Source organism: Chelonia mydas, chromosome 1 (assembly GCF_015237465.2).
Source record: "Chelonia mydas isolate rCheMyd1 chromosome 1, rCheMyd1.pri.v2, whole genome shotgun sequence".
Taxonomy (NCBI): Eukaryota; Metazoa; Chordata; order Testudines; family Cheloniidae; genus Chelonia; species Chelonia mydas.
This window is the reverse complement of record NC_057849.1, coordinates 149,037,776-149,065,118: the sequence shown is the minus strand read 5'-3', so window position 1 is coordinate 149,065,118 and position 27,343 is coordinate 149,037,776. Positions and strand designations below refer to the sequence as shown.

The window sequence follows — 27,343 nt, the reverse complement described above, 5'->3', positions numbered from 1 at the left end:
CGCTACAACCATTTCTTCTGTGAGGTCCTCACTACTCACCAAAACCAAATCTAAAATGGCATCCCCTCTAGTCGGTTCAGCAACTACTTGATGAAGGAATCCATCAGCTATCGCATCTAGGAAAATCTGAGCCCTATTATTATTACTAGTACTCGTCCTCCAGTCTATATCTGGGAAGTTAAAAGTCTCCCATGATCACGCAGTTTCCATTAGTATTTACTTCATTAAAAACATTAAAGAGGGCTCTATCCATATCCAAATTAGATCCCGGTGTCTATAGCACACCCCGAGAACTATCCCAGGGGAGGCTCTAGTAGTTTTCTTCCCCAATGTGATTTTTGCCCAGACGGACTTTGTCTTATCCATTCCATTGCTTCTTATTTCTTTACATTCTACCTCATCATTGATATACAATGCTACTCCACCACCTTTACCTTTATTTCTGTCTTTCCTAAACAGCACATACCCCTCAATACCTGTAGTCCAGTCATGACTACTATTCCACCATGTTTCTGTTATCCCTACAATATCTGGTTTCACTTCCTGCACCAGTAGCTTGAGTTCCTCCATTTTGTTACCTAGGCGCCTCGCATTGGTGTACAAACATCTTAATTTTTGCTGTTTGGCCTCGCTCACATTCTGTACCCGATTAGGCATGGTGATTCTACAGCCAGTATGACCTATTAGACTGGTATCCACACTGCCCTTCCTCCTTATGTCCATTCTCCTACCCACGGCTGTATCCTTTCTTACTTTGTTTTCTTCCCCCTCAATGCTAAAATCCGGCGTGGAGATTACCTGGACATCACCCCCAAATTCCTAGTTTAAAGCTCTCTTAATCAGTTGTGCCAGCCTCCATCCTGGAAGTCTATTTCCTTCCCTACTCAGATGAAGTCCATCCTGAGAGAAATGACCTCTGTCCATGAATGCCTCCCAGTGGCCATACATCCCAAAGCCCTCCTTATAGCACCACTGCCTAAGCCATCTGTTGATAGTCATAATCTTGTCACACCTTTGTTGCCCTTCTCTAGGAACAGGCAGAATCCCACTAAAGATCACCTGAGCCTTGATTTCCTTAAGCGTCTTCCCCAGCCTAGCGTAGTCTCCCTTGATACGTTCCAGCGAGAATCTACCGGTATCATTTGTTCCCACATGAAGGATAATTAGGGGATTCTTTCCTGCTCCCTTTAGGATCCTTTTCAACCTCAGGTCTACATCTTGTATCTTAGCACCTGGAAGACAGCACACCCTTCTATTCTCTGGATCAGCTCTGGTTACAGGCCTGTCTATCCGTCTCAGTAAAGAGTCCCCGATCACGTAGACCTGCCTTTTCCTAGTGACTGTGCTATTCTCCAGTCTATCCCCTGTTTCCTCTGGCTGCAAGTTCTTTCTATTCCTATTCTCCCTTGTAATCCTCTTCAACCCATCGTGTAACCTCCTGGGACTCATATTTGGTGTAGTCTCCATTGGCTCTTCCCTTTTCCCTATAGGACTAGCTGCTCTTCTCTTCTTCCTTGCCATTCCACCTTCAGTGACCACCTGCTGAGCCCCTTCTTCATTTTCCAACTCTGCAAACTTATTCTTGAGCTCTATTTCTCCTTCACTAGCCCGTCTTTTCCTCTGCCTGGTTCCCTTCCAAGTACAGTAACATGAAAACGGGATGTTTGCTGCCACAAAAGTCAAGTCTCTAACAGGCAGTGTGCACTGATTAAAAATAAATGATTTTTCATCTTTAATCATGCCACATTTTGTTTAGTTTACTGCACGATAAAAAGGATATTGTTCATTAAAAGGTATTTTGGCAGCTAAATAATAGCAGAAGATTCCATCATAGAAATGATTTGGAGCACTGCTTTTGTTTTTTTACCATTTACCCCTTATTTTCCAAAGCTAAGTATTTCAGCATAAATCACTGTTCCTGGATTACATGGTCCTGGCTCATGCCAGTGGGATGGCTCTTTAAACTTCATTTTTTTTCTAAAACTCATCATCAGAATTACCATGCAGTGGAGGTTGTGTGCTCCGCAAGTATAACTATAGCACCTCAATCTTTACAGCCAACTCTTTTCCTCCCTCTGGCCCCTGACCCAGCAGTTAAGTTGCTCACTCTTAATTAGGGTGACCAGATGTCCCGATTTTATAGGGACAGTCCTGATATTTGGGGCTTTTTCTTATATAGGCACCTATTACCCCACCTCGTGTCCTGATTTTTCACACTTGCTGTCTGGTCACCTTACTCTTAATCCATACTGTACTTGCTGCTTTAAATATATATTTTAGAGCTTTTTATCTTTTCAAGAAAACGGCTGAGTGCAGCTATCTTTTGCTCTTTGCTTTAAGGTTCTCTGCATTACTATTTTTATATAATGCTTTTTTAAAAGATGGCTTAGCTTACAGATAGAGAAATAGTAAATCAGCATTGATGTCAAAAAGCACAGGATCTGGCCCTACATCTACCTACTTCAAGGTGTTCAAAAACCCTGCATGAGCTCAAGAGACAATACAGCCCACACAATAATGTTGGTGATATAATAGCAAAACTCCCATGACTTTGTTGGTGCAGGAACAGGGCAGTGGGACATGAACACACATTTCTGATTGTTTTTCATACTCCCAAAGACCATACTGCTATACCGAGTGGTAATTTTTGTTACTTTTTCCCCAGATAGCTTATATACACATATTGTGTCCATCCCTTATCTCTAGTTACCCAGGTGAAGTCAATGGAGTTGATGTAAATCAGATCACATTTTGGCATGTTATCATGTGTACATGAGCCTACCTTCTTCTAAGGCTGTGGGTAACATAAATGTGAGTTCAGGTAGAATGTAAGCGTGAGTATGACATTAAAATGGTCCAGCTAATCACAATTTGGTTTTTGACAAATGATGACCAAAAGAACTTTATAATGTAGTTATAGTTTTAGTGTAGTTATCAGAAACACACTCACAAAAATGCATGGAATTTGACATGTTCTATTATATTTCTTTTAAAAACACCTCTGCGTCACTTCAGTTGCCCAAAATTGAACCAATATATCCAGACTTACATTCTCAAGATATTTGTTGATAGTATTGCCCACAGCATATCTCATTGACTCCTTTTGTGTACTAAAGAAAAAAGAACCTCCTTATTTCAGTTTTTAATGCTTATGAAAAAGTGTGTTAATAGCCCTAGACAAAACCATAATGCAGCTATATGCTTCTTCTTCAACTGATGGAGTAATTGCAGTGTAGTCCTGACCTATAACACCCTTACTTTTCTAGCTGTGGAATCTCCTGAACACAACCCTGCCATAAGTATCAAGTTACGAAGTTAGCAAATATCTTTAAACTGATTGGCAGATTTTAAGGTTAAGTTTTAATAGACAATATATTTTCAATCAGTTTGCAGATGGAAAAATGGATAAGCTACTAAGGTGATAGATTTAGAAAGCTTTATCATAAATGTATTGAACACTAAGGCTTATAATCTTTTAAATCCCTATAAAATTTACTTATGTGAGTTAGAACTTTCACAGATACAACCAGTGAAACTCAGTTATGGAGGGATGCATCTGCCTCTATATTTTAAATGACAAACCAGCTTCCCATTATGAGCCTCCTTTTTCAGTCCCACAGAAACAAATTATTCCCCCTGAAATTTCACATGCTACATCCAAGCATATTTCCCTGTGAAATTTAAAGGCTGTTATTTGGCAGTTCTTCTATGAGCCCTTTTTAGGGTGACCAGATGTCCCGATTTTATAGGGACAGTCCCGATTTTGGGAGCTTTTTCTTATATAGACACCTATTACCCCCTACCCCCGTCCCAATTGTTCACACTTGCCCTCTGGTCACCCTAGCCCTTTTCAGTACTCTGTAATGTGACACCGTTTTTCAGATTAATAGTCATGCTGCATACTTCCTACCAATAACAAATATCAATGCTAACAAAATTTAAAACCATCCTGTGATACAAAGTACAAGAGTAATACTCCTACACTTAGCAACAATACTTGGTCCTCCACCTTCTTAACAGAAGATGGTATAACAATTTGATGCATTACTCTGTCAACCGTGTATGTCCCATTTTAAGAAAAATAGTTAGGATCTCTCCTAAGATGGTTATTGCAAACAGCGAAGTGACTGTTAAGTAGCACTAGTAATTTGCCATCTAAAGAAGAATGAAACTTCCTTAGTTCTGTATCTTTCAGACAATTTTATCCAGTGAGTGAGATAAAAACCTGGTGATATGCTGGCCTCTAGTGGTTCCTGTCCGGTTGTAGCTTATGAAAAACAGCTGGCTGCTGCTCCCCCTGCTGCTGAACTTTAAAACTAGAATGTCACTGACAGAAAAACTACAAAATGAGTAAGTTCTCTTCTGCATATACAATATAGGGATAAAATTTTCCCCAAGACATACACTGAAGAAGCATGGATCCTGTGGAAGAAATAGTATGTGGTCATATAATTAGCATCTGTATCATAATGCAGACACACCAGAGAATCAAATTAAGGTTGAAACTGAAAAAAAAAATTCCATTGTACGGTATCATATTGACACCCATATGGTTCATCATCCACTGCACAGCCCTCTGCCACTTGAGCTAATGGAGTAACTGATAGCAGTAGTAGTTAGGCTGTCATCGTCTGTGTGAACCAGCCTTAGAGGGGGATGAGGCATACATTTTGCCAGAGGGTTTCACAGATAGCTCTGTCCCTGGAAGGTGGATAGCCTCTCAAAACAGATGATGTGCTCTGCCAAATTCACAAAGGCCGGGTTTTTGGAGACAAGCTAGTGGCAGACAATGCCACAAAATCTAAATAGTTCTTTCCAATGCCACACCATGCCTTTAAGAGAGCGTACAGCCCGGCCTTCAGACACAGGCATTCCTTTGGTCTTCATCCTTACAGAAATACCAGAAAAGAGATAAGCAGGTTCTCCAGAGGAAAGCCATGGAACTGTGGTTTAAGAGAAAAGGCCCAAGAGAACCCTGCCACTCCCAAAGCCTCTTTATGACAAAGACTGCATAAGTCTCCACCCAGATTTGGAGCTGAAGCTTGGGGGCAGGGATTTCCCATTTCCTGGAGGAATGGATTGCTTTGATCCCAGACCAGTGAGTCAGGGAGATAGTGAGGTGGGGATACTCTCTTGAGTTACAGGCTCCACCCCATCTGTTTTTCATCCAGTCCCCATCTTGAATGATCCTGTAAAGCAGGATCTAATCCAGAACGAGAGTTCTCACATCCCAGGTATGGGAGTAATAGAGTATGCCCTCAGAAGAAAGCTTTTCAGGGTGCTATTCCATCTTCTTTATCATTCAGAAGTAAACAGGGAGGGATCCAAGCCATTCTAGATCTCAAAAGGCTCAACAAGTGGATGAAGAAATTGAAGTTCTGGAGGGAGACCCTAACCTCTATGGTGTCATCCCTGTCCCATTTTACTCATCCTTGCCCCCCTCCCCCGATCTTTACAAAGGTGGTGATCATACCCAGAGTCACAGGGTTCCACCAGAACCCCTTTCTGGGTGACATCTTAATCAGAGCTCCATCCCAAGCAGCGGCCCACAGAGCTACATAACTGACCTTGAATCTCCTGCAGAGGCATGGCTTTATTATCAGCATCAAGAAAAGCTCCTTGATTCTGCCCACCCAAATAACTCAGTTGGCAGTGGGCACAGACACTTCGATAGCAAGGATATATCCGTCTCTAGAGAGGTACCAGAAGATTGAAGACCTCCTTGCATTTGTTTTGGAACTGTAAGACGCCCAGTATTGCACTGGGCCTTCAACTCCTAGGCCTCCTAGTATCATGCTTGGGGATCATTCCATGGGGGTAATCGCACATCAGGTGCCTTCAGGGCTTTATCCTAAAGGTATGAGGGGGACACTTGGAATGCATGACAGATCAAGTGTGGGTTCTGACACAGATGATCAAATGGTGATCAGCCCCCTGAGGGCAATGTCTGCAAGGGCACTCCCATATGCCTTGCAGATCCCCTTTCCAGATCTCCTGATCCTTACAACTGATGCCAGCCTGGAGGGCTGGGGAGCACACCTGGGGTCCCAAACAGCTCAAGGCATTAAGAACCTGGAGGCAAGGACCCGCAGCATAAACCTTTTAGAACGGAGAGCGGTCAAGCTGGCACTATGAAGTTCCAGTTCAGCCTAGAGGGGAACCACGCTCTGATTCAGTCAGACAACACAACCGCGGTCACATATTTGAACAACTCAGGAGGGAAAGAAGAAGCCCAGCACTACACGATGAAGCAATGGAAAACGTGCAGTGGGTAGAGCATTCTCTCCTCTCCCTCAGGGTAGTTCACATAAAGGGAGACCTGAACCAGAAGGTGAACTGGCTCAGCAGGTGCAAGGTGAACAACTCTGAGTGGTGCCTGAATCAGGTAGTCTTTGAGTTAATCGTCTAATTATTCCGCCTGACCTCAACCAACTTATTTGTGAACTATGTTAACATGGTTCACAAAAGTACTTCACTGTAGAAAAGTGGACCCCAGATCCATGGGGACATATGGCCTATCACACAGATGGCCTTAGGGCCTCCTCTGTGTATTTCCACCTTTCCCATTATTAGGGGAGGTGGTCCAGAAAATAAAGCGAGAACAGGAGACAGTAATATTGGTAACTTCACTTTGGCTGAGGAGACCCTGGTTTTCAGACCTGATAGAGCTGAAATTGGGACCACTCTACAGCTCCCAGAAACATAGGACATCCTCTCACAAGGTCCTCTGCTTCATCCGGAACTGAACCGGCTGCATCTAACAGCCTGGCTATTGAAAGGGAAGCTCTAATATTGTTGGGTTTGTCCTCCAGTGTCATCAGAACAGTTCTTTCTTCTCAAAGAATATTGACCTTGAAAGCATACTCCTCTGTCTGGACCAAGTTTTGGGGCTGGTGCCAGGAACACAAAGCAAGCCCTAGAAATTCAGGAATTCTGGCTATCTTGGTTTTGGCTTCGACAAAAGTCTCCAACTTAGCACCACTGTACATCAGGTGTCTGCCCTTAGTAGTGTGATGTTCACAGGATCTGCGGGTTCTGAGGCAGAGAACCGCCAGGTAGCCAGATTCTGTAGGGCAGTCTGGTTAGCCAATTGGACCTCTTTTTCCCAAGTGGGACTTGTAGTGAGAGTCCTGACAAACCATCCCTTTGAACCACTGATGTCAGTGTCAGCATTTTATTTGTCTATCAAAACTTGCTTTCTGCTGGCCATTATGTTGGCCAGGTGAGTGTTGGAGCTAGCGGCGCTCCCTACACAGAAACTTTACTGCATGTTACATGAGGAGAAGGTGGTGCTCAGAACTCTGGAATCGTTTATCCCTAAAGAGAAGTGTTCTTTCCACATTTTTCCACACTTCCTAAGAGATGGTTCAAAAGTGGAACCTCAGAATTACGAACACCTCGGGAATGGATGTTGTTCGTAACTCTGAAATGTTCATAATTCTGAACAAAACATTATGGTTGTTCTTTCAAAAGTTTACAACTGAACATTGACTTAATACAGCTTTGAAACTTTACTATGCAGAATTAAAATGCTGCTTTCCATTTTTTTTAGTAGTTTATGTTTAACACAGTACTGTACTGTATTTGCTGCTGCTGCTTCTTCTTTGGTCTCTGTTGCTGCCAGATTGTGTATTTCCAGTTCCAAATGTGTGTAGTTGACTGGTCAGTTTGTAACTCTGGTGTTCATAACTCTGAGGTTCTACTGTATCTTCATTCTGTCCAGTGCCACAGCATCCACTGAGCAGAGGTGGCACACCTTAGTTGTCAGAAGGGCTCTGAAAATGTACTTCAAACATAGAGGCCATGAGGAGATCAAGTGCCCTGTTTGTATCCTTTCATCTGAAATGCCAAGGATTCAGAGCTTGAAAGTCGTTTGTTGCTAGGTGGATAAGACTATGCATTGTGGAAGTGTACAAGGCATTGGAGATTCTGGTTCCAAAAGGGCACACTCCTTGATCTCTGGCAACCTCATGGGCGGAAAGAGCTAATTCATCCACAGCGGAAATTTGTAAGGCAACCACCTGGTCAAATGCTACCATTTTTATCAATAACTACAAGGTGGACTTCCTTTGGCAGGAAGGTGCTGCCGGTTTGCCCAGAAATGATTTTGCAGTTTGAGAAAATATGGATGGGGAAGGATATTGTTTTCCTTTTTCTGACCATTTCTATAACCCTCCTTACATCTGTTCATTGCTCACTACTTCCCAGATGTCAAGAACTATGGGAGATACTGAGCTGCTGAAAGGAAAATTTCACACTGATAATTTCCTTTCTGGTAGCAGCATCTCCCACAATTCTACCCGTCCTGGATGGCTCATGAGTTAAGGGTCAGATACTAAGCGGGATTGTTATGATATGACTGTCTCCTTGTATAGTTACTTTGTTATTTGTTATTAATGATGTTATGCAAATTCTACAGTTTGGGAATAACTCAGCTGGAAGGAAGCTGGAACTGAGAGGGCATGGCCAGACCATGCAACTCCAAAACTCTGATCTGCCTTTGTGAGCTGCAAAGGGAGGAGAGCAGCCCAGATGTCAGAAATCTGGGGGGACAATGCTAGGAGAACAGAAATTATCTGCAAGAAATTTTACATCCTTGATTCTGCTGACAATGGTTCTTGATACAACACTACTCTGTGCAGATTAATCCTATGCTCGGCAAGAATAAGCTGCATGTGCGTAGAAAACATGTTGGTAAACAAACACACACAGGGACCATGATACCCCTGATCTTTTAGCCCAGCCTCTGACACCCCTCCCTGAGTCCTACTATGGAGGATTTATGTGCAGTGTCCTGGTTTTAGTCTCTCTGCTTTGTTTTCAAACATCACTCTCTGAGCGGTGACTATCCTCCATGAGAAAACTGATGCCCTTTAAAAAAATAATTCAGAAAAAGAAAACTCCCTCTCCCAGTTTGGCACCTTTCCCTGTTCTGCAGAGGCCTGCTGCAAATCCTGCTGTTGTCTTGACCTGGGCTCCCAGGCCTTGGCTGGAATCTCTCTCCTTTTATACTGTTGGCCTGCACCGTCTTTGAAGGCTACATGCCAGCAGGACTCCACTCCCTTACACTATCCCTTCAACATTCTTTTACCCACATCAGATGCTTCCTTTCTAGAGTGGAGGAAGATGAGTTCTTATTCTAGCTATTGCCAACATAGTGTTGCCAGTTCCCATGTTTTTTATCATAAGTTTTGCAAACTTTGATATTTTTCTTAAAGTCCCAACTCTTTTAGATTAGTGATTACTGTATAGTCTTTTGTCTGGTGCAAAAAATTTCCCTGGAACCTAACCCTCCTATTTACATTAATTCTTATGGGGAAATTGGATTCCCTTAACATCGTTTTGCTTAAAGTAGCATTTTTCAGGAATATAACTACAATGTTAAGCGAGGAGTTACTGAACATGAGAATCTCAGCTTTCATTTAAAAAAACAAAGTAAAGTTTCTGTCCCTTCTGCTTATGGAGGAGAGCCTAAAAATGTGACACAAGAGTAGCCTCGTACCTCAAAACCCAAGGACAAATACCCCCCCCCCCAAAAAATACTTTTTTTAAAAATCTCATGGTTTGGGGTGCTTGATTCATGATTTTTGAGCACTGGAGGTTGGCAATACTGGAAACTTCTGAGCAACCAAAGCAGCTCAAGTGCAGGGCATCTGAAATGGGGGCTGTGGGGAATGGAATTTTCCAGGCCTAAACTGGCAGTGAGTGCCATCCCTATTGTCCTACTGCTGTTACAGGAGGAGCTCTGAGCTGGCACCCATTTGCTTCTTTCTCTGGTTCACTGTTGCCAGAGAAAGGATTGGAACTAGTAGCATATTGCCTTCCCCTCATACAGCTCCTGAAAGGGGATCTGGACTGGTAATCACTAGTGTAGGTGGAAGGAGATCTCATGGCAAGCTTCCTCCCACTGTTCCCACACTAAAGAGGGTAGTGATCCCAGCTTGCAAATGGCTGAGTCAATGCCAGATGGCATCCCTCTCAAGTGTCCTGCATAGAGCAGGACTTCTCATATCTGGCCCTGATTTGTAAAGTTGTCCTTTGGTCCCACATTGCTATTGGAAAGTCCCACATTGGCACCTGGACACAACCACACCCAGTGGTAGATACCTCCACCTTGCCTGATACATGTGGTGCTGTGTCTGCCCCACTCCCTTCTAGAGTAGCATGCAGCTGAGAAAGTTTGCCATAGACCAAGTTGGGCTGTGGGTGTGGATGGCTTGGGGAGGATGCATTTGGAGCCAATGTCTCTGACATGGGAAACAGAGGGGAGGGTGTGCACTGACACAGGGGACTGGTAACTGTGGCCCTGCCTCAGTACAGGGGGCTGGACTTGATCTCCCCTAAGGGTCTCTTGCATCTCTCCATTTCTAATATTCTATGATCAGAACAAATAGTCTTTTTCTTTTAAATAGTGGTTTTCCACATAACGTGCTTTTAGTACCCAAAATCATTTAGTTCCATTGTAATAAGGTCCAGGCTATTTACAAGCTTGTATGTAATTAAAAAACAAAACAAAACTGTGTGTTCAAGAAAACAATGATGTCCCTCATTTCAGTGTGGGGATTGAGAGGCAAGCCGTGTGGTGGGGGTCCCAAGCAGTAAACTGCTGCGTGTATATCAGGGTGGGATCCTTTGTCTTGTGATTTTGCTGGAGGGCGGGAGGGAAGAGAGCTGTAACAAAATCCTTTCAGTTCACTCCTAGTCTCTTGCAGGCAGGCCGAGCTATGCCAGCGTTGGCAAGGTGTAACAGAGAGAGCCCCCCGAGCTGTCTGTCAGAGGTAGGTATTGTCTGCCCGGGACCGGGTATGATAGCCCTGGGGTGTGGGGCTTTGATCGTTTCCAGGCGGGAGACCAGCCAGCGATCAGGGCTCTGAGCGTCCATGGCTCCTACAGGAACTCTTGCAAACTCCGCCAGAGGGAGAACCGAGAGCCGCCTTCAAATGCATCTGAAAGGAGTGAGACTTGGCGGGAGAGGCTGGGAAGGCAGCTGGGCCACAGGCTCCCTGCAGCTCGGCGCGGCGTCCCGGGCCGCTGGGGGGCGCGGGCTGGGGGAGCTCAGAGCTGCGGCGGCAGCAGGAGGAGGGAGGAGTTTGCCGCCGAGCCCCCGAGCCCGCGCGGAGAATGTCTCTGTCCCGCTCCTCCGCCTGCCCCCTAGTCACTCAGCCTCCGGCGGGGAAGGGACTCAGCCGCGCAACATGGGGAGCCGCTTGCTCTGCTTAGCCTGGCTGCTGGCCTTGGACGTGTGCCTGAGCCTCGCGTACGAAGGTAGGGGAGCGGGGCGCCTTACCCTGCTGCAGCCGGGGGCGCCTCTGCTGGGGCGGGGGCTCCGGCCAGGGGAGCCTGGGCTGCCAGCCCTGAGACGCTGCTGCAGCGGGGCAGGGGCTCCGCAGTCACTCGCCTTCCTTTGCAGCAACAGCCCCTGGCCAGGCTCCTCGGAGAGGGACGCGTCCGTTTCTAGCCTCTCCTGGCCCAGCCTAGGTGCACCCCGCTGGACTCCGGGCGGAGTCCTCCCTCGCCGAGCCCCCCTTCGCCAGGTGTTAGCTTGGCTGCTCCCCTGCGTAGCCCAGCGCCCCCTCCCCCGGCCTGCTGTGTGACTTGGGTTGGGACGGGAGCGGGATACCAACGTGCCTTGATTTCCCTGCGCACAGATAGACCCAGGAGCGGTCCCCTGCCTGGGCTCCTCGAGTTCATTCAAACGCTGGTCTGTTGACGTGGGAGTAGCTGTAAAAATCTCTCGCACAAACTCTTGCAAACATCTAACTTCACCGTAGACTGTAGAGGCGTGCTGGGCATTTCTTGTTGCCCTGGCTGGCAGGCAATGTTGCAACTCCTTCCCAGCTCCTCTGTTGACATTGAAGTCTCGCATCTTTCCAGGACTAAGCCCTGTGCAAACTAGACACTGAGAGGCAGAGTTACTAGCCTGGAAAGGCTTTCTGTATTTCCATTGAAGTCAGCCCTTTCTGAAGAAAGTACAGTCCTGGGGGTGTGGGGGAGAGGTAACGTATGGGATCTCTTAGTTTGCACTAGTAAAATATTAAGTGATCTACACATGTTTTTACAGAAACACAAGCCCAGTGTCATCTGCTTTTTAATGTCTTTTTAATATTTATTGATTTTCCATTCTTTGTGGCACCCTCTTACTGTTTGACAAATGTGTGCTATTTTATTTGGCAAACATGGATTTACTTTGTGTTTCTCGTGGCACTGAAATGAACAAAGCCTTTCTTGTTCTTTTAGCTCCCTGCATTTGTACCAGCATCATAAAAGCTATCAGAAGAGGGCTCTTGAAGTAGTGTTTGTTACTTACTTGCTATATGGGAATGTGAAGGAGGTCTGCACACCTATTTTTATTTTTTTTTAATTGCTGGTTCTAAAAAAAAGTGGGTTAAAACATTACATTAAATTTCTCTGTGACAGAGCTTTTTGGATTATTTGTTTTTAAAACTGCAATTTTTTGGTTTCAAAAAGACAGTGTCTTAAAGAGACAGTGTCTATGTTGGTTCCACAATGCACATTCATGTTGTCAAAGGTTATCAGCCTTCCAAAATAATGGCTACAATAACACTTAAATTAAGGGACCAAAGCCAGCATATCTACCCACTGCTCTGCGTTTCCTGCTCTGTTGATGCAGGCCTAAAGGTATGGTACCTTGACTCATCACACCTTTTTCCTGTAAAGCTGGTGGAAGACAGTTAAGGTGCACATAGAAGTCCATGTAAGGAGCATGGAATATCTGTGGTATTTTTAGGTGAGGAGAAGGGCAAATGTGGGACCTCTCAGCTTCCCAATGTTCTTTAAGGATCTCAGTACTTAATATAGGGTTACTGAGGATTTCTTCATCTAGCTTCCCTTCCCGATATCCCATCTGTGACTGGGCACAAAGAGGGTTAATCTTAGTTTACATTTTCAGTGACAGAAAGTTTGCATGGTGATGTAGTTTTGCTTCTTAGTAGTTACAGCAGGTTGCTTTTGTATGTTTTTGTTAATTGTTTTAATTTAATTAGAGATTAATTAAACTAAAAGTATTTTGGAATAATCTTGTGAAGTGCCACAACTGGACCATAAATAGGTATGTTGTAGCCATCATACTCCTAAAAAACTGTACTGCACTTATTCTAATGCTGTCTTTCTCAAAGTATCACATGTATTTTATCAAGTTTTAAGCTGGAAACTGAAATTTGCGTTCATTCCCAAGGCAAAAGGAAATCAGAGTCTGTAGCTCTCTGCTCCTTTAAAACAGCTATCTTGCCAAATTAAGGTATGTCAAAATGGTAACAGATCTACCCATCTGAAATTAATGCACAAAAACAAAGCTGTTCAAAACTAATGGGTATTTGTCAATTCAGCTAAGGATGTATTTGTCTAGGATCACAGAAGATAGAAGCAGTAAACAAGTAAATGTGATTCATAATGTAATCCAGGAATCTACAATTGTAGAACCTCTGCTCATTGTTGATATAAGTTGTTTTTTGGGTCCAGGAGCATTCTTTGCTTGAACAATAGTCCTGATCTTTGGGGATAGTAAAATTAGATATGTTTCAAAGTAGCAGCCGTGTTAGTCTGTATCCGTAAAAAGAAAAGGAGTACTTATTTTGTTAGTCTCTAAGGTGCCACAGGTATTCCTTTTCTTTTTAAAATTAGATATGTGACTATTATAATGAGCTGAAGTTTGTCTATTTTTGTTGGCATGTTTCAGTTAATTTCCTTCCAACACAAAGATGCTGGAACACAAATTTGCATTGTTTCTGTAATAAACACTAAGGTATTAGAAACATCAATTGCTAATTCAATGAAGTCAACAGAAATATCTGCACTGCCATTTCTCTGAGAGTTGCTGCTGCCAGATTCTGTTTTTTTGCTTGGGAGGACAGTTGAGCGCCTTACATTGCAGGTCATGTTGATGCTATTCTTTATCTGGTCTGCATGAAAATGCTAATATCCAGTGTTTGGCTTTTCTCTTGAGAGCCCAAACATGTCGCTACTGCTCTGTGTCCAGTCTCTGCTTACCCAGACTTCAAAAATCCAAGTCTTTGCTCATAATCTTTGAGTTGACTGCACAATGGCGTGCTTGTCTCAGCTTTCATTGCATTTGAAATTCCAATTTTCCTTTTACTTGTAGTGGCGAAGACTCCGAGGCAGTGAAAATCAGTAGCAACTGTATTGATAAACCTACTGTATAGTTAAAAGATTACACATTCCATTGGCCTTATCGTTTAATATAATAAAAATGTTTGTTTTCTTCTCAAATATTTCTTTTTGGTCAATATAAAATCTACTGTAATTGTAAATAAGTGTTTTCTTTTCTCCCTTGGAGTTACTTTAATCTAGAATTGTCAGCCGTTAAATGTGAAACACCTTTGAGTAGACATGGATAGACTTTTAAATGATGAATTAAAAAATCTCATTGTGTCAATGCTATATTAAATACAAACAAATCATACAGTACATCCATTTTAACTCTCTGTTGCAGTCAAAGAATTTGGTAATTGGTCGTTTCTGCTGATAAAGAAAAGCACCCTGTGTTGGATCCAGGCAGAGCTTCTGTTATTTCAATAATAATTTGTTACCTAAACATGGAAAATAGTTTTTTTTGGCTACTGCTCTTGAAGTGAGACAGTTCAGCTTGCCAACTTATTAGCAATGCTGTGTTTCTGGGCTCCATATTCTGAATTCAACAGTATACAGCATTCAAAAGCAGTGCTCACCCTTTGGGGGCCCTAAGCAGGAATATTTTGAGACCTCCCCACAACACATACTAAAAAAGAGAATGGGGAGTCCCTTGAGCTGCTCAGGGCCCTAAGCAATTGCCTAGTTTGCTTATGCCTAGCGCTGGCTCTGACAGTATTCTACACACCACGCTTCAGATACTTACTTTAATCAAGGCATTGTGAAAAGAAGTCTTTGAATAGCGGTTGATGGTTCTGATGGCATGCAGTAAAAACTACTCAAGTCAAGATTACTTGAACCTTGTTTGGATAATTCTATGGGATATTCACATACTCCTTTATTTTCCTATCACTTTTGCTAATCATCAAAACGATTATAGTGTCAGCTTCAGAATACCTAGATTCCTTGTAACAAATCCCAGCAGGTTAATTCAGCTCTGTCATTTGGAAGTGGTTAAATTCAGTTCCATGCAGTTTACTGTGGCGAAGTCTTTCTGATGAAGTTTTAAATACAGGAGTCCTTTCTGCTCTTTATTTTATTCTTTTGGTATTTGGCCCAAATCTTCTTTTCAGGGATTTGAGAGGGAAAATAATTAGTGGAATTCTTCCTTGGAGACTTCTGCTCTTTGCAGTCTCTTCCTGTGGAGGTTCCTTCCTCTGATCTTTTTCCTTAGGCAGTTGTAGGCTTTAGGATAGTTCAGCAAGATGGCTAAAGTCCTGAGTTGTAACCATTCAAAAAAAAGGTGGTTGTACTGCTCTCATCACCATAGTATCTGAGCACCTTCCAGTAGTGCAGTAACCAGGGGAGGGGACAGATGTTAACAGTGTCTTGAGCGGTAAAGTGATTCCTGTATGTATATATTTCAGCCAGTTCTTTGGGATCCTTGGAATGAAATAATAAGACACTGAATGAGTATATGATATTCATGAGAGGAACTCAATGTGCTCTCTTCACATCAGTTTCAGTGGATGGAAATGAGGAAAATCATATCTAAAATAAAGTTCATAGTAAGTAGGCACAGTTTTAAAGAAGAGATCTCAGACAGGAACGGAACGTAAGTGACCAGTGGATGGACCATGAATCTTTTGAGTGACTGGCTTGAAGAGAAAGGTATGAAAACAATTTAAGAAGTGTTTCAAATATTGAAAACAAAGCAGTCAAAAACTTTTTTAAATTGATTATTTTGAGGAAGGCTATATGTATATACTCACATCGTGATATTTCTCAACCTCCTAGTTTGGTTGGTTTTTGAAAAACAATAGCTGTTTTCAAATATTATTATTTGTATTACAGTAATGCCTAGAAGCCACAACTGCTGTACATGCATAGAGACAGTCTCTGCCCTGAAGAGTTTTCAACCTAAACAGACAAAGGATGAGAGGGGAAACTGAGAAGAGATGTTAAGTGACTTGCTGAGGTCATGCAGCAGGCTATTGGCAAAATTGGGATTAGAACCTAGCCCCATCTCCTGATTCTCAGTCTAAGGCCCTATCCGCTGGTCCATGCTATAGAGGAATTCTGGAAATACCTACACTACTTGTGCGGTGAAACACATGGCTTTCAGCTTCCTGTCCTGGGTGTCTAAGAATTGTTTCCAGATAGGGTCTGCTGTCTTTTTATTAATAATCATGGAGAAAATAGTGTGTGTATGTGGGATCTCTTAGTGCTTTTGGATGTGCATAAACCACTCCTGTCGAGTTCAGTGGCAGCTGCACCCATGAATCCTAATGCAGAACAAGAGTTTTACTTTTGGCCAGCTATGCCTTCTATTTACAGATCCTAATTTCGTGTACCTGCAGGAAGGTGTTACAGAAAATGACACAGTACAGTATGTCAAACAGTAAACCATAGTAACCTCTATACGTGACCAATCTTTTTCTGCCCAACCCACTTTACTGAAAGGTTCCTGCGCAGTAGAGCTGTTAAGTCCTCTGATGGGTAGACTTAGCCTACTAACAATTCAGCAACATCTTGGGAATTTTGTACTGATGAGAAACCAAACATGAGATCATATTAAAAAAAGGGCGAGGTTTCAAAAAAAATCACTGAGTATACGAGATGGCCAGCTCTTATTTTACCTGCATTAAAATAGACATCCCTAGCGAGATTCTGTAGTGTACATAAAACAACCACATAATGGCTTGGATGGGCATATGTATGCAAGCATTGGTGATGGCAAAGGAGACATGCAAGACAGCTCTTGCTGACAAGTTACTTGCATCTACAAATTAGTGAATCCATTTTATTGGTTGTTACAGTTCATCTCTGCTGCAATAAACAAAGATGCCTATGACTACCTGTCAAGGTTCCTTCACCACTCTGAACTCTAGGGTACAGATGTGGGGACCTGCACGAAGACCTCCTAAGCTTACTTTTACCAGCTTAGGTTAAAACTTCCCCAAGGTACAAATTAATTTTACCCTTTGCCCTTGGAATTTCCACTGCCACCACCAAACTTTAACTGGGTTTACTCAGAAACATAGTTTGGACACGTCTTTCCCCCCAAAATCCTTCCAACCCTTGCACCCCACTTCGTGGGGAAGGTTTGGTAAAAATCCTCACCAATTTGCATAGTGACCACAGACCCAAACCCTTGGATCTTAGAACAATGAAAAAGCATTCAGTTTTCTTACAAGAAGACTTTTAATAGAAGTAAAGGAATCACCTCTGTAAATTCAGGAGGGTAGATACCTTACAGGGTAATTAGATTCAAAACCTAGAGAATCCCTCTAGGCAAAACCTTAAGTTGCAAAAAAGACACACAGACAGGAATAGTCATTCTGTTCAGCACAGTTCTTTTCTCAGCCATTTAAAGAAATCATAATCTAACACATACCTAGCTAGATTACTTACTAAAAGTTCTAAGACTCCATTCCTATTCTGTCCCCGGCAAAAGCAGCATACAGACAGATACAGACCCTTTGTTTTTCTCCCTCCTCCCAGCTTTTGAAAGTATCTTGTCTCCTCATTGGTCATTTTGGTCAGGTGCCAACGAGGTTACCTTTAGCTTCTTAACCCTTTACAGGTGAGAGGATTTTTCCTCTGGCCAGGAGGGATTTTAAAGGGGTTTACCCTTCCCTTTATATTTATGACACTACCATTTGGAATATTAAAGCTACGGATTCACAAACAATTTGATAATGAGAAGATGCATTTTACTGAGGTTTTGTCATCTCCCATAGATAGCAGTAGGCTAAAATAGTTGTTACAAACAAATGATAGAAAACAAATTCCTTCCGGGAATGTCAGGGCAAATAGAATGGGTACAGTTCAGGTCACATTGTGGCTGAGAAAGATATGGAGTACAAAACCAGGAACACTGTTGTGCCAGTGCTCTATTATCATATGAAACTAGTGCATTGAATAAGACACTGAGCTAGGAGTCTGGAGACCTGGTTTCTATTTCCAGCCATGTCATTTATTCATTGTGCAACCTTGGGCAAGTCACTTAGCCTCCCTCTGCTTCAATTGCCCCATCTGTAAAATAGGAATAGTAATAATACCTAGCTCTGTAAAAGTGCTTTGAGATTAATGGATAAAAAGTGCTACATAGGTGAAAAGTATAATTTATGTTTCAGGCACATTTAGATGCTAGAGTAGAGCATATTACTGGAGCTACACGTGGACTTCAGCAGCATTTCAGGCATCTTGACAGCTTTTACGGGCTTTGGATATCTGTGTAAAAGCCATTCAAGCAATGGTCATATGCATTCTTTTACACGGATGTGCTCCAAGTCTAACCAACGAAGCTGGATGTCTTGCTTGTATATATCCAAGTTAAAAATCAAACATTGCTTGAGACTGGGTTACTGCAGAGACGATTCATTGATAATTCCTTAACATGGTATCAGCAGCTATCTCTGATGCCATCTACGAAGGTGATGAAGACTATGTTATACAGGGGCTGTGACAGCATCTGGGGCAAAGAATACTAGGTAGCCTCAAACACATGTTTGCTGTTTCAGGTTTCAAATTGGACCTGGTCAGTCTCTGACTTACTTTATTTTGCCGGGAGTGAAATGCTGGGAAATTTTGAGAAATCATCTTTTAATCAAGGCATGGACTTTTTTTTAGTTCAGTAAATTAAAAGGTTAGTGCATACAGTGTTGCTGGCTGGCAGTGAGCACTCTTCCAATGTTTCTAGCTATTAATTATATTTAAAGGAGCACCATAAAAGTTGTTCAGAGTAAAAAATTATGTTGCAGGACCTTAAAAGTGGTTCCAAATTATCTCTCTTAACTTCCATGATTCTGATCTCTGCTGTAACTTGAAATAACTGCTCATAAACTGAGATTTCCTGGAGCTTTAAATAACCTAAACTTCTGATGTATTGTTTTGTCTTCATATGAAGATGGGCAGGGTGATTTCTCATGTTTTTAAGGGGATTCTGTCAACATGAAACTGCTCAGTTTTACAAAACGAACAAATCATTCTGATGAAGTTGTCCTGCCCCTAAGTTCCCCTGTAATATGTTTTAACTTGTTTGGCCAGGTTTCTTGTTGTGGGTGGGCTTTCTTGCTCGCTCGTTTGTTTTAATGTTTTTCTCCTTTCTTTTGCTATGCAAAAGACACAGGTAAACAAGCGAAAGTGACTATACAGGGAAAAGTAGATACTGATTTGACACGAAGTGCTGTCAAATGCAGAAAATAAACTTTAAAAAGAGAAGAATATTTCTCTTTCTCAGTCATAGTAGAGTAACTCCTTGCTTAATGTTGTAGTTATGTTCCTGAAAAATGCGACTTTAAGCGAAACGATGTTAAGCGAATCCAATTTCCCCATGGGAATTATTGTAAATAGGGGAGGTTAGGTTCCAGGGAAATTTTTTTCACCAGACAAAAGACTATAGATATAGATATATACACACATGCACAGTATAAACTTTAAACAAACAAACTAATACTGTACACAGCGATGATGATTGTGAAGCTTGGTTGAGGTGGTGAAGTCAGAGTGTGGAAGAGGATGGGTTATTTCCCAAGGAATGTCTTGCTGCTAAATTATGAACTAGCTTTTGGCTGAGCCCTCAAGGGTTAACCCATTGTTGCTAATGTAGCCTCACACTCTACAAGGCAGCATGAATGGAGGGAGGGGAGACAGCCTGGCAGACAGAGACAAACACTCTGTGTGTGAGAGAGAGAGAGATGCGCATTGCCCCTTTAAGTACACTGACCCCACTCTAAGTACAGTGCCTTGTTAAGCAGATCAGCAAGTTGAGATGGCAGCTGCTCCCAGGAAGCTCCCTCCGTCCTGAGCCTGTCGTGTCTCCCCCCCCGCCCCACAAATGGAGATGGGGTAAGTGGGGTGCAGGAGCAGGGGGGAGGGGGACACCTTGACATTAGCCTCCCTCTCTTCCCTCCCCTGCACAGCAAGCAGGAGGCTCCCGGGAGCAGCTCCAAGGCAGAGGGCAGGAGCAACACATGGCAGTGGCGGGAGGGACAGCTGAAGTGCCTGGCAATTGATAGCCTGCTGGGCGGCTGCTGCACAGGGAACTTAGGGGAGCGGGGAGCTGATGGGGGGCTGCCGGTCCACCCTGGTTCCAAGCCCCCACCAGCTAGCTCCACCGGGCTGCTCTTCCTGCAAGCAGTGGACAAATCAGGCAGCTGCCAAACGACGTTATAAGGGAGCATTGCACAACTTTAAACAAGCATGTTCTCTAACTGATCAGCAAAGTAACAACGTTAACCGGGACGACTTTAAGTGAGGAGTTACTGTATAATATTAGGGGTTACTTGGTAGCAATGCTTTTTTTTTTTCCAAAGACAAATGTTTAAGTTGATGTCCATGCTATAAATCCTGCATAGTGAAGAGAGAGAGGGCTTTTAGGATGGGAGTGATAAAGTAAGATGACCAGCATGCATAGCTGAATATATCAAACAACTTGATACTAGCTAATATTAACATTGGACGTTTCTGCTGAAAAGATTATTCCATGAGAAAAGAATCACTAGTGGTTTTATGGTCTGAGCTGGTGTTTCTGTTCACTTTGTTGTATCCCAGGTGTCAGAATAGCAGCCGTGTTAGTCTGTATTCGCAAAAAGAAAAGGAGTACTTGTGGTACCTGAGAGACTAACCAATGTATTAGTCTCTAAGGAGCCACAAGTCCTCCTTTTCTTTTTGTTGTATCTCAGCTTGTCTTTCTAACAACTTCTGGATGTGTTGCTGCCACCTAATACTCAACATGCCAGCCTTTGTGGTCCATTTGTTAAATTTTGAAACACACCCCTTCACACTTTTTCCCACACTCTGAATGAGCTCCCTTTAAACATCTGCAAAACTACCTCTTTGTCCTCCTTCAAATCCCTTCTTAAAACTCTCCTTTGCGGCGATGTCTGCAAACTACTTGACAACGGTTAGGCTGCTGGTGTGCTGAAACCAACAGCCTATCATGCTGGCCAGTGTTGTTTCATTTGTATGTGCTGCTCCCCTTGTTTGTTTTTATTATGTTTACCTATTGTCTCTTGGCTTATACTTAGATTGTAAGCTCTCTGGGGCACAGACGATTGTTTAGGTCTGTGTTTGTACAGTGTATAGCACAATGGGGTCCTGATCTGTGATTGGGGCCTCATGGCACTACCACAGAACAAATAATAATAAAGAACATAGGCATTGACTTTTATTTTTTCCCCAGGTGCTCCACCCCCACTCTGCCCTAAGGCCCTGGCCCTGCTCAGTCCCTCCCCCCAAGGCTCCTCCCTCTCCCTGCCCCACTCCACCCCCTCCCCGAGGCCTTTGCCCACCTGCCGCTCACTGCTCTCCCCCTCCCCTAAGCTCCTCCCCGAGCCACTGATCAGCTCATTGGCGGCGCCCACGGAGCTGGCTCCTCGGATAAAGAATATCATTTCCAAAACACTTTCCTGCCAGGTCCTCTCCTTGTATCCCTTTTGTTACTGCTGAAAACACTGTCTATCCTACCACCCGTTTCTCAGTCTTGGCGCTATCTTCAACTCCTCTCTCTCTCTCTTTTTCCCCTCATAGGTTAATATAGCAGTCACATTTGGGGGGGGGGTACACTTCCAAGCTCCACCCCCAAGACAAATGCCATCCATTTGAGATGTCTAAATGAGGGACCATTCATAGCAGACAGGGCCCCTTGTTTAAAATATGATCCTATGTGCTCTACTGGGCTCCTTGGGTTTGCATGTGCTTTGGTGGGGCTAGCAGGGCTCTGCAGGCCTGACTTTCCCAGGGTGGGGCTTGGAGACCCTTCCTTCTCTTTCCAGACACATGCATTAATCCACACTGAAATAGATAATTTATCATTTTTGGGCACCTTGCTGAGAGAGGGACATGGCCTTTTCACACCTCCCCGGTGTATCGTTTCAGCTGGCTCTTTGCAGAGCTAGGCTGACATCATCACATGGGTTATGCTCGTTTAATCTCCTCAGCATTATCTTCATAATCATAAGGGCTAGTTTATTAAATTAAAGTGTAAATTGTGGAGTACAACATGGCAGCCCTTGCAAAAATACCACGTTGCTGAGACACTGCAAACCACTCCAAGTCAAGGCGGGTTAAATAGGACATTTTTTGTGACGTTGTTTTGTATCCTATTCAGTCAGTAGGGGCCTGATCCAAAGCCCATTGAAGTCAATGGAGAGACTTCTGTTGGATTCCGTGGGCTTCTGATTAGGCCCTGTGAGAACCCTGGGCAAACCGCCCTGTCTAAATCAGGCTGGGCATATGAATGAAAATGGGGAGAGCGTATGGATGCATGAAATGTTCACACATCATTTTTCCTTTCTGAGATAGCTTAAACATTTGTGTGCTACTTACGCTCCTCCTCAAGAGTAGTGGAACCTGACAGCTCTGATGCTGCAGGTAGCTTTCAGAGACGCAGTGATGGTATTCTCTGATATGAGAAATTGCAATTGCTTTCTTGAGGAGAATGCATAGTCTGGTAGTTCCTCTAATTAGCCCTCTGTAGATAATATAGGTATGTTGAAATGGGTTATTAATATTTACTGCATTGTTTCAGCCACCACAGCTTCCAGATTTGAATTATAAATGTATAAAAATGCTTTAAGAAGACAGAGGAGAGCTTTTCAGCTTTACAACGGCATGGCTGAAGATGAGTTAGACATAAATTGCATGATCTTTTGTTTAAGGAAGTGTTGTGGCTAACGTTTATCACCATGTGTGAATATTAAATATGTGTGCATTTGAATAACTTTCATGAATGAGTTAGAAAATTATTTTCTACAACTTGCTCTGAAGTTGCTCAAGTTAGGCAGAGGAGACCATTATCAGTGTAGAAGGTTTTCTTGATGATCTTGCCAATTTGTACTTCTTGCACAACTTTACATGGACAGCATTATTCAAATCATACATTTGAGAAGACTGGTTAAAGCAGCTGGCCCTTAGAACTACAGTATAAATAATACATCTGAGATTTCAAGGGATGTAATGAAGAGTTTGGTGTGTAGATTGTCAGTTTGTGATAAAGCTAGACAAATATATTATGTTCCACCCCCTCCCCTCATTGTCTTGTTTGTCTTTTCAGGAAATGCCATTTCCTTTTAAGGAACAAGAAGTAGACATTTGGGACATACGGACCCTAAGAATAGCATCATAGTTTGAATGTAGTTGTGTATTCATTCTATCAGTCAGGTTTCTTCAGCACTGCTTTGTCATGCTGAATGGTTTACCGAAAGCCTACAGTTAACCAGCGTGGGCTGGCAAAATATGAGTCAGTGTTAACCATGTCTGACTGTACCACCAATGTTAAACCTTCCAGGGACTGTGGTCCATGCTGGCATCATTCAAAGGATCTTTGTCAGACTTGTTGCCGTGGTCTTGCCACCTAGGATGAGACATTGTCTCCAACTTGTGTCAGAGCTGAGTTATAAGCCTAAATAAGTTACAGTTTCCTCTGGAGTTTTTAACTTTGGGTCAGTGGGGAAAAAAAAGTAATTGCTGCATATTTATAAGGAATATTTAATTTGAATCTCATCATCTGAATACATGCATTCTTTCTGTCTGGTTTTTCTATGTCACTCACAAGTAAAACAGGCCACAATTAATATGCATTCATCTGGCTATTTTACAAGATTAAAAACACATTAGGATTAAAAACAGTCCATGTACCAGACATCCCCTATGCTGGAGACTAAATGTTCTAGCCAGAGGCAGATCCTAAAGACTGAATGTTCACCTCCAAGTTCCAGAGGCGATGCCCTGGTGGGAAATCCAGTCTCCTCAGCCTCCACACGCTCCCAATGGCTAGGATATTGGGTGTCCTGCCAAGGTGCTTCTCTGGACCCTGACTGGGGGCACCATCTTTCATATCAGCTTCTGCTTAGTAGATGTTTGATAAATGTGAAGTCCCTTCTCCTCTCCGCACTCTACCTCTAGCTGTTGGAAGTAAGAAAGAGCTTTCTCACCAACCCCCAGATATCCAGAGCTTCCAGTTAGTTGTGGGGAGTCTGCTACTCTCTCCCTTCACTACCATTTGTTTTGGGGTTCTTTTCCTTCCCATAAATACCTATTGAGAACCCCACAACAGCAACATAGGTAAGCGCCATGTCAATTTAACTCTGCTGCTGCTTGGGAAAGCTACATATGCAGTAGCCTACCTCAGCTGCTGCTATGTAGTGTTCCCCAGGAGCAGCAGCTACAACAAGGTTAAATTGACTTGGCTCTTACCTGTGTTGCTGTTGTAAGGTTCTGAATAGCAACTGTGAAACTGACCAACATCTTGTTAATTTCACTCTGCCACTCCTTGCTTCACTTGGATCCCTTCCTGAGCTCAGTCCCCTGAGTCTCAAGTGAGCCCTCTGTTTGTATGCTTTTCAGATCTTACAGATACGATGTGAAGTGGAATTATACTTACTGATATCATTTTTAGAAAAAAATGCAGGTCATTTTTAAAAACATAGTCTAAGTAAGGTTAAATCCCTCCTTTTTGTATGAACAATCATTTGTCCTTGGTAGAAAACTGCCTGGTCTCCAGTATATTTTCTTCATCATTGTATTAGAATAAAAGAGACAATATATTGAAGGCAGCATGTTACAGCTGATAGGATACTAGATTGGGAGTCTGGTTCCATTCACATCTCTGCTATTGATTCATTTTGTGGCCTTGGGAAACTTGTTTAACCACTCTGGTCCAGATCTTCAAAGGTATGTCAGTGCCTAACGTCTGTTGATTTCAGTGGGTGTTGAGTGCATAAATAACTTTGAGGATCTAGACCTCTGTGTCTGTTTTCCCCTCGGTAAAGGGGAGATAATGATTTTTGTCCCCCATGATAAAACACTTTGAGAGCTTTGGCTGAGGAGCACTGCGTAAGTGCCAAATACTCTTGTTACTGTTATATGTGCAGTGCATCATGATAATTGAAAACACATGCAGAATTTACACTCTGTTTAGTTACAAAGCCTTCACAAAGAGCTCTTGAGCTATTTTTAGATCTGAGATCTCCTTGTCTCTGAAAGTGTGAGATTCATGACTAGCATCATGCCTTGGAGTGTCATGTCTACCATCTTCTCAAACAGTTTTTCCTCTGTCTTTTTATGGTTTTGTTTACAGCTGTTTGACACACATTCCATTATTTTTTTATCATTATCAGGAACCACCCTTTAAAATATATTGGTTTAGAGTTTAAATGTGATGAGTACTTGATAATATATTTAAGTAATTTGATATAAAATCTTTTTGGGAAGACACAGCAATGACAACCATAACAGTAGACAGGTTTTCTGTGATGGAATTTTCATCTGGCTGTTCCATATTCTGAGGCCTGGTCTACACTACAAAGGTCAGCGTAAGCTGCCTTGCATCAAACTAGTTGCATATGTGTCTACACTTATATTTGTCTCCCAATGATGTAAGCGCTCTGTCGTGGTGACACAGTAGCACTACCTCCCGAAATGGCATAGTGCCATAGTCAATGTACTGAGGTCGAAGCAGTGCGAGTGTGCTCAGTGCATTACCTATGTCAACCCTAACAGTCCTCCAGCAGCTGTCCCACAATGCCCGACACTGACCACTCTGGTTACAGTATTGAACTCATTGCTCAGGGGTCACAGAGACTGAAAGCCTGCCCCCCCTCCCTCCTTAAAACCCTGAACATTTTTTAAATGCCTTTTCCTGATAGCCCAGCTTGGCGAGCACATCAAGCTGTTCCCCATTGTTGTGTGTAACTGCCCAGCTGACCAGCCTGGAGTTGGCAGGCGAGATTGGATCTCCTGGAGCTGTGGGGGAGAAGAGGCCGTGCAGGCACAGCTACAGACCAGACGTAGAATTGTGGCCATCTATGAGCAGGATGCAGGAGAATGAGTATGAACAGGACCAGGCGCAGGGCTGTATGAAAGTGAAGGAGCTGCGGCAGGCAGACCAGAAGGCCAGGGAGGCCAGCCATTGATCCAGTGCTGAGCCACAGACCTGCTGCGTTTACAAAGATCTACATGCCAGACCTGGTGGGGAGCCCACCACCACCCTGCAGGCCACTCTGGATACCTCTGAGGAGCCCGGGACACAGACCCCTGCCATGAACAGTGAGAAGGAGGAGGTGGTGGATGGGGGACATGCAACTGTGGGGGATCCAGCTGTGCCTTGTGCCAGGATCTTCACCGTAGGTCAGTCAATCCTGGCAGTCGAGCCTGGGCAAGCCCAGTGGAGGGGAAGAAACCATGGGTAAGTGTGTATATGTATTTCCCATTACAGTGATGCACACAGCTATTGACTTTTCATTAATCTGCTTGTACCAGAAGATGTACCAGTACAACAACATGAGGTAGCGCTGTTATCCGCTTTTCACTCCCCTGTGGAGTTAGGCAGAGGGGCCATGCAGAGCAATTTGTTTGTACACAGGGATGTCCCTCGAATCTCCTGAGCGATCTCGATGCAACTTTCATGGAAGTACTCTGCAATCCTCTCCAAAGGGTTTCTAGGGATGGCAGCCATATGTCTTTCTCCACAATAGGACACTCTCCCATACGAGCCTGCAATAACTTTGGCAGGCACCATTGCAGTACACAGGCTAGCAGCATATAGGCCAGCACGGCTTCGGGGTGCCAGTAGCAGCTGTGCTCTCTGTGCCTGAGGAGTGAGATATCTGCTAAAATCACCAGCACCTGTGGACAATGGTACCAGTATTCAGTGCCATTGCCATATCCTCAAAAGTTTCATGTGACCAAACAGTTCCCTCCTTATTTCCCTCACCCCTGGTAGGCCATACTCACCAGGGCTGGTGCTGTGAGTGGCGCCATGCACAATCTCCACACCTGCGGAACGCCTGAGCCAGATAAGGAGGAGAAGGAAGAGGACTTGGGGTGACATGTTCAATGAGAGCCTGCCAGCCAGTGCTGCTTCGGACCTCGAGCAGAAGGCCTGGAGGATGAATATTTCAGACTGTATGGAGAGAGAGGCCCAGGAGTCCCAGCAGGAAAAGGAGATGTAGATCCACCAGGACATAATGGGGATTTTTGGGCAGCAAACACAGATGCTGCAGACTGTTGTGGACCTACAGGTTCAACAATCACAGGCTCGCCTCCCTTTGCAGTACATGGAGAACTCTGTTACAACACCTCCCTACACCCCCCCTCAACATTCCCAAGTGGCATCAGCAGCTGCATCCCTACCCCTACTAATCCACACCGGGGGAGAGTAAAGACAACCACAGCATTGCATATAGTGACCTGTGAATGCCACAGTGGTTGTATGTGTAGCCAAAATGGA

The 27,343-nt window shown here is 43.5% G+C and overlaps 2 protein-coding genes across 5 annotated transcripts in view; both read left to right on the top strand.

Annotated features, from left to right (window-relative positions):
* The window catches only part of RPGR (retinitis pigmentosa GTPase regulator), a 126,647-nt gene extending 103,344 nt beyond the window's left edge, over nucleotides 1-23,303 (top strand). For 2 of the 3 annotated variants that reach the window (XR_005225880.2, XR_006287902.1), the window contains exon 18: nucleotides 10,713-10,778. Coding sequence is in view for 1 of the 3 variants with exons in the window: in XM_043538041.1 (XP_043393976.1) it covers nucleotides 23,168-23,239 (72 nt within the window). In the remaining 2 variants the exon portion in view is untranslated. Of the gene's footprint in view, nucleotides 1-10,712; nucleotides 10,779-23,167 lie in introns of those variants that run through there. The other variant, XM_043538041.1, reaches the window with a different exon arrangement.
* SRPX (sushi repeat containing protein X-linked) overlaps nucleotides 10,794-27,343 on the top strand; it is a 69,879-nt gene continuing 53,329 nt past the window's right edge. Inside the window, exon 1 of one of the 2 annotated variants that reach the window (XM_037902370.2) lies at nucleotides 10,794-11,265. In XM_037902370.2, the coding sequence (XP_037758298.1) occupies nucleotides 10,881-11,265 (385 nt within the window). In that variant the 5' untranslated portion in view covers nucleotides 10,794-10,880. The remainder of the gene's footprint in view (nucleotides 11,266-27,343) is intronic. The other variant, XM_037902376.2, reaches the window with a different exon arrangement.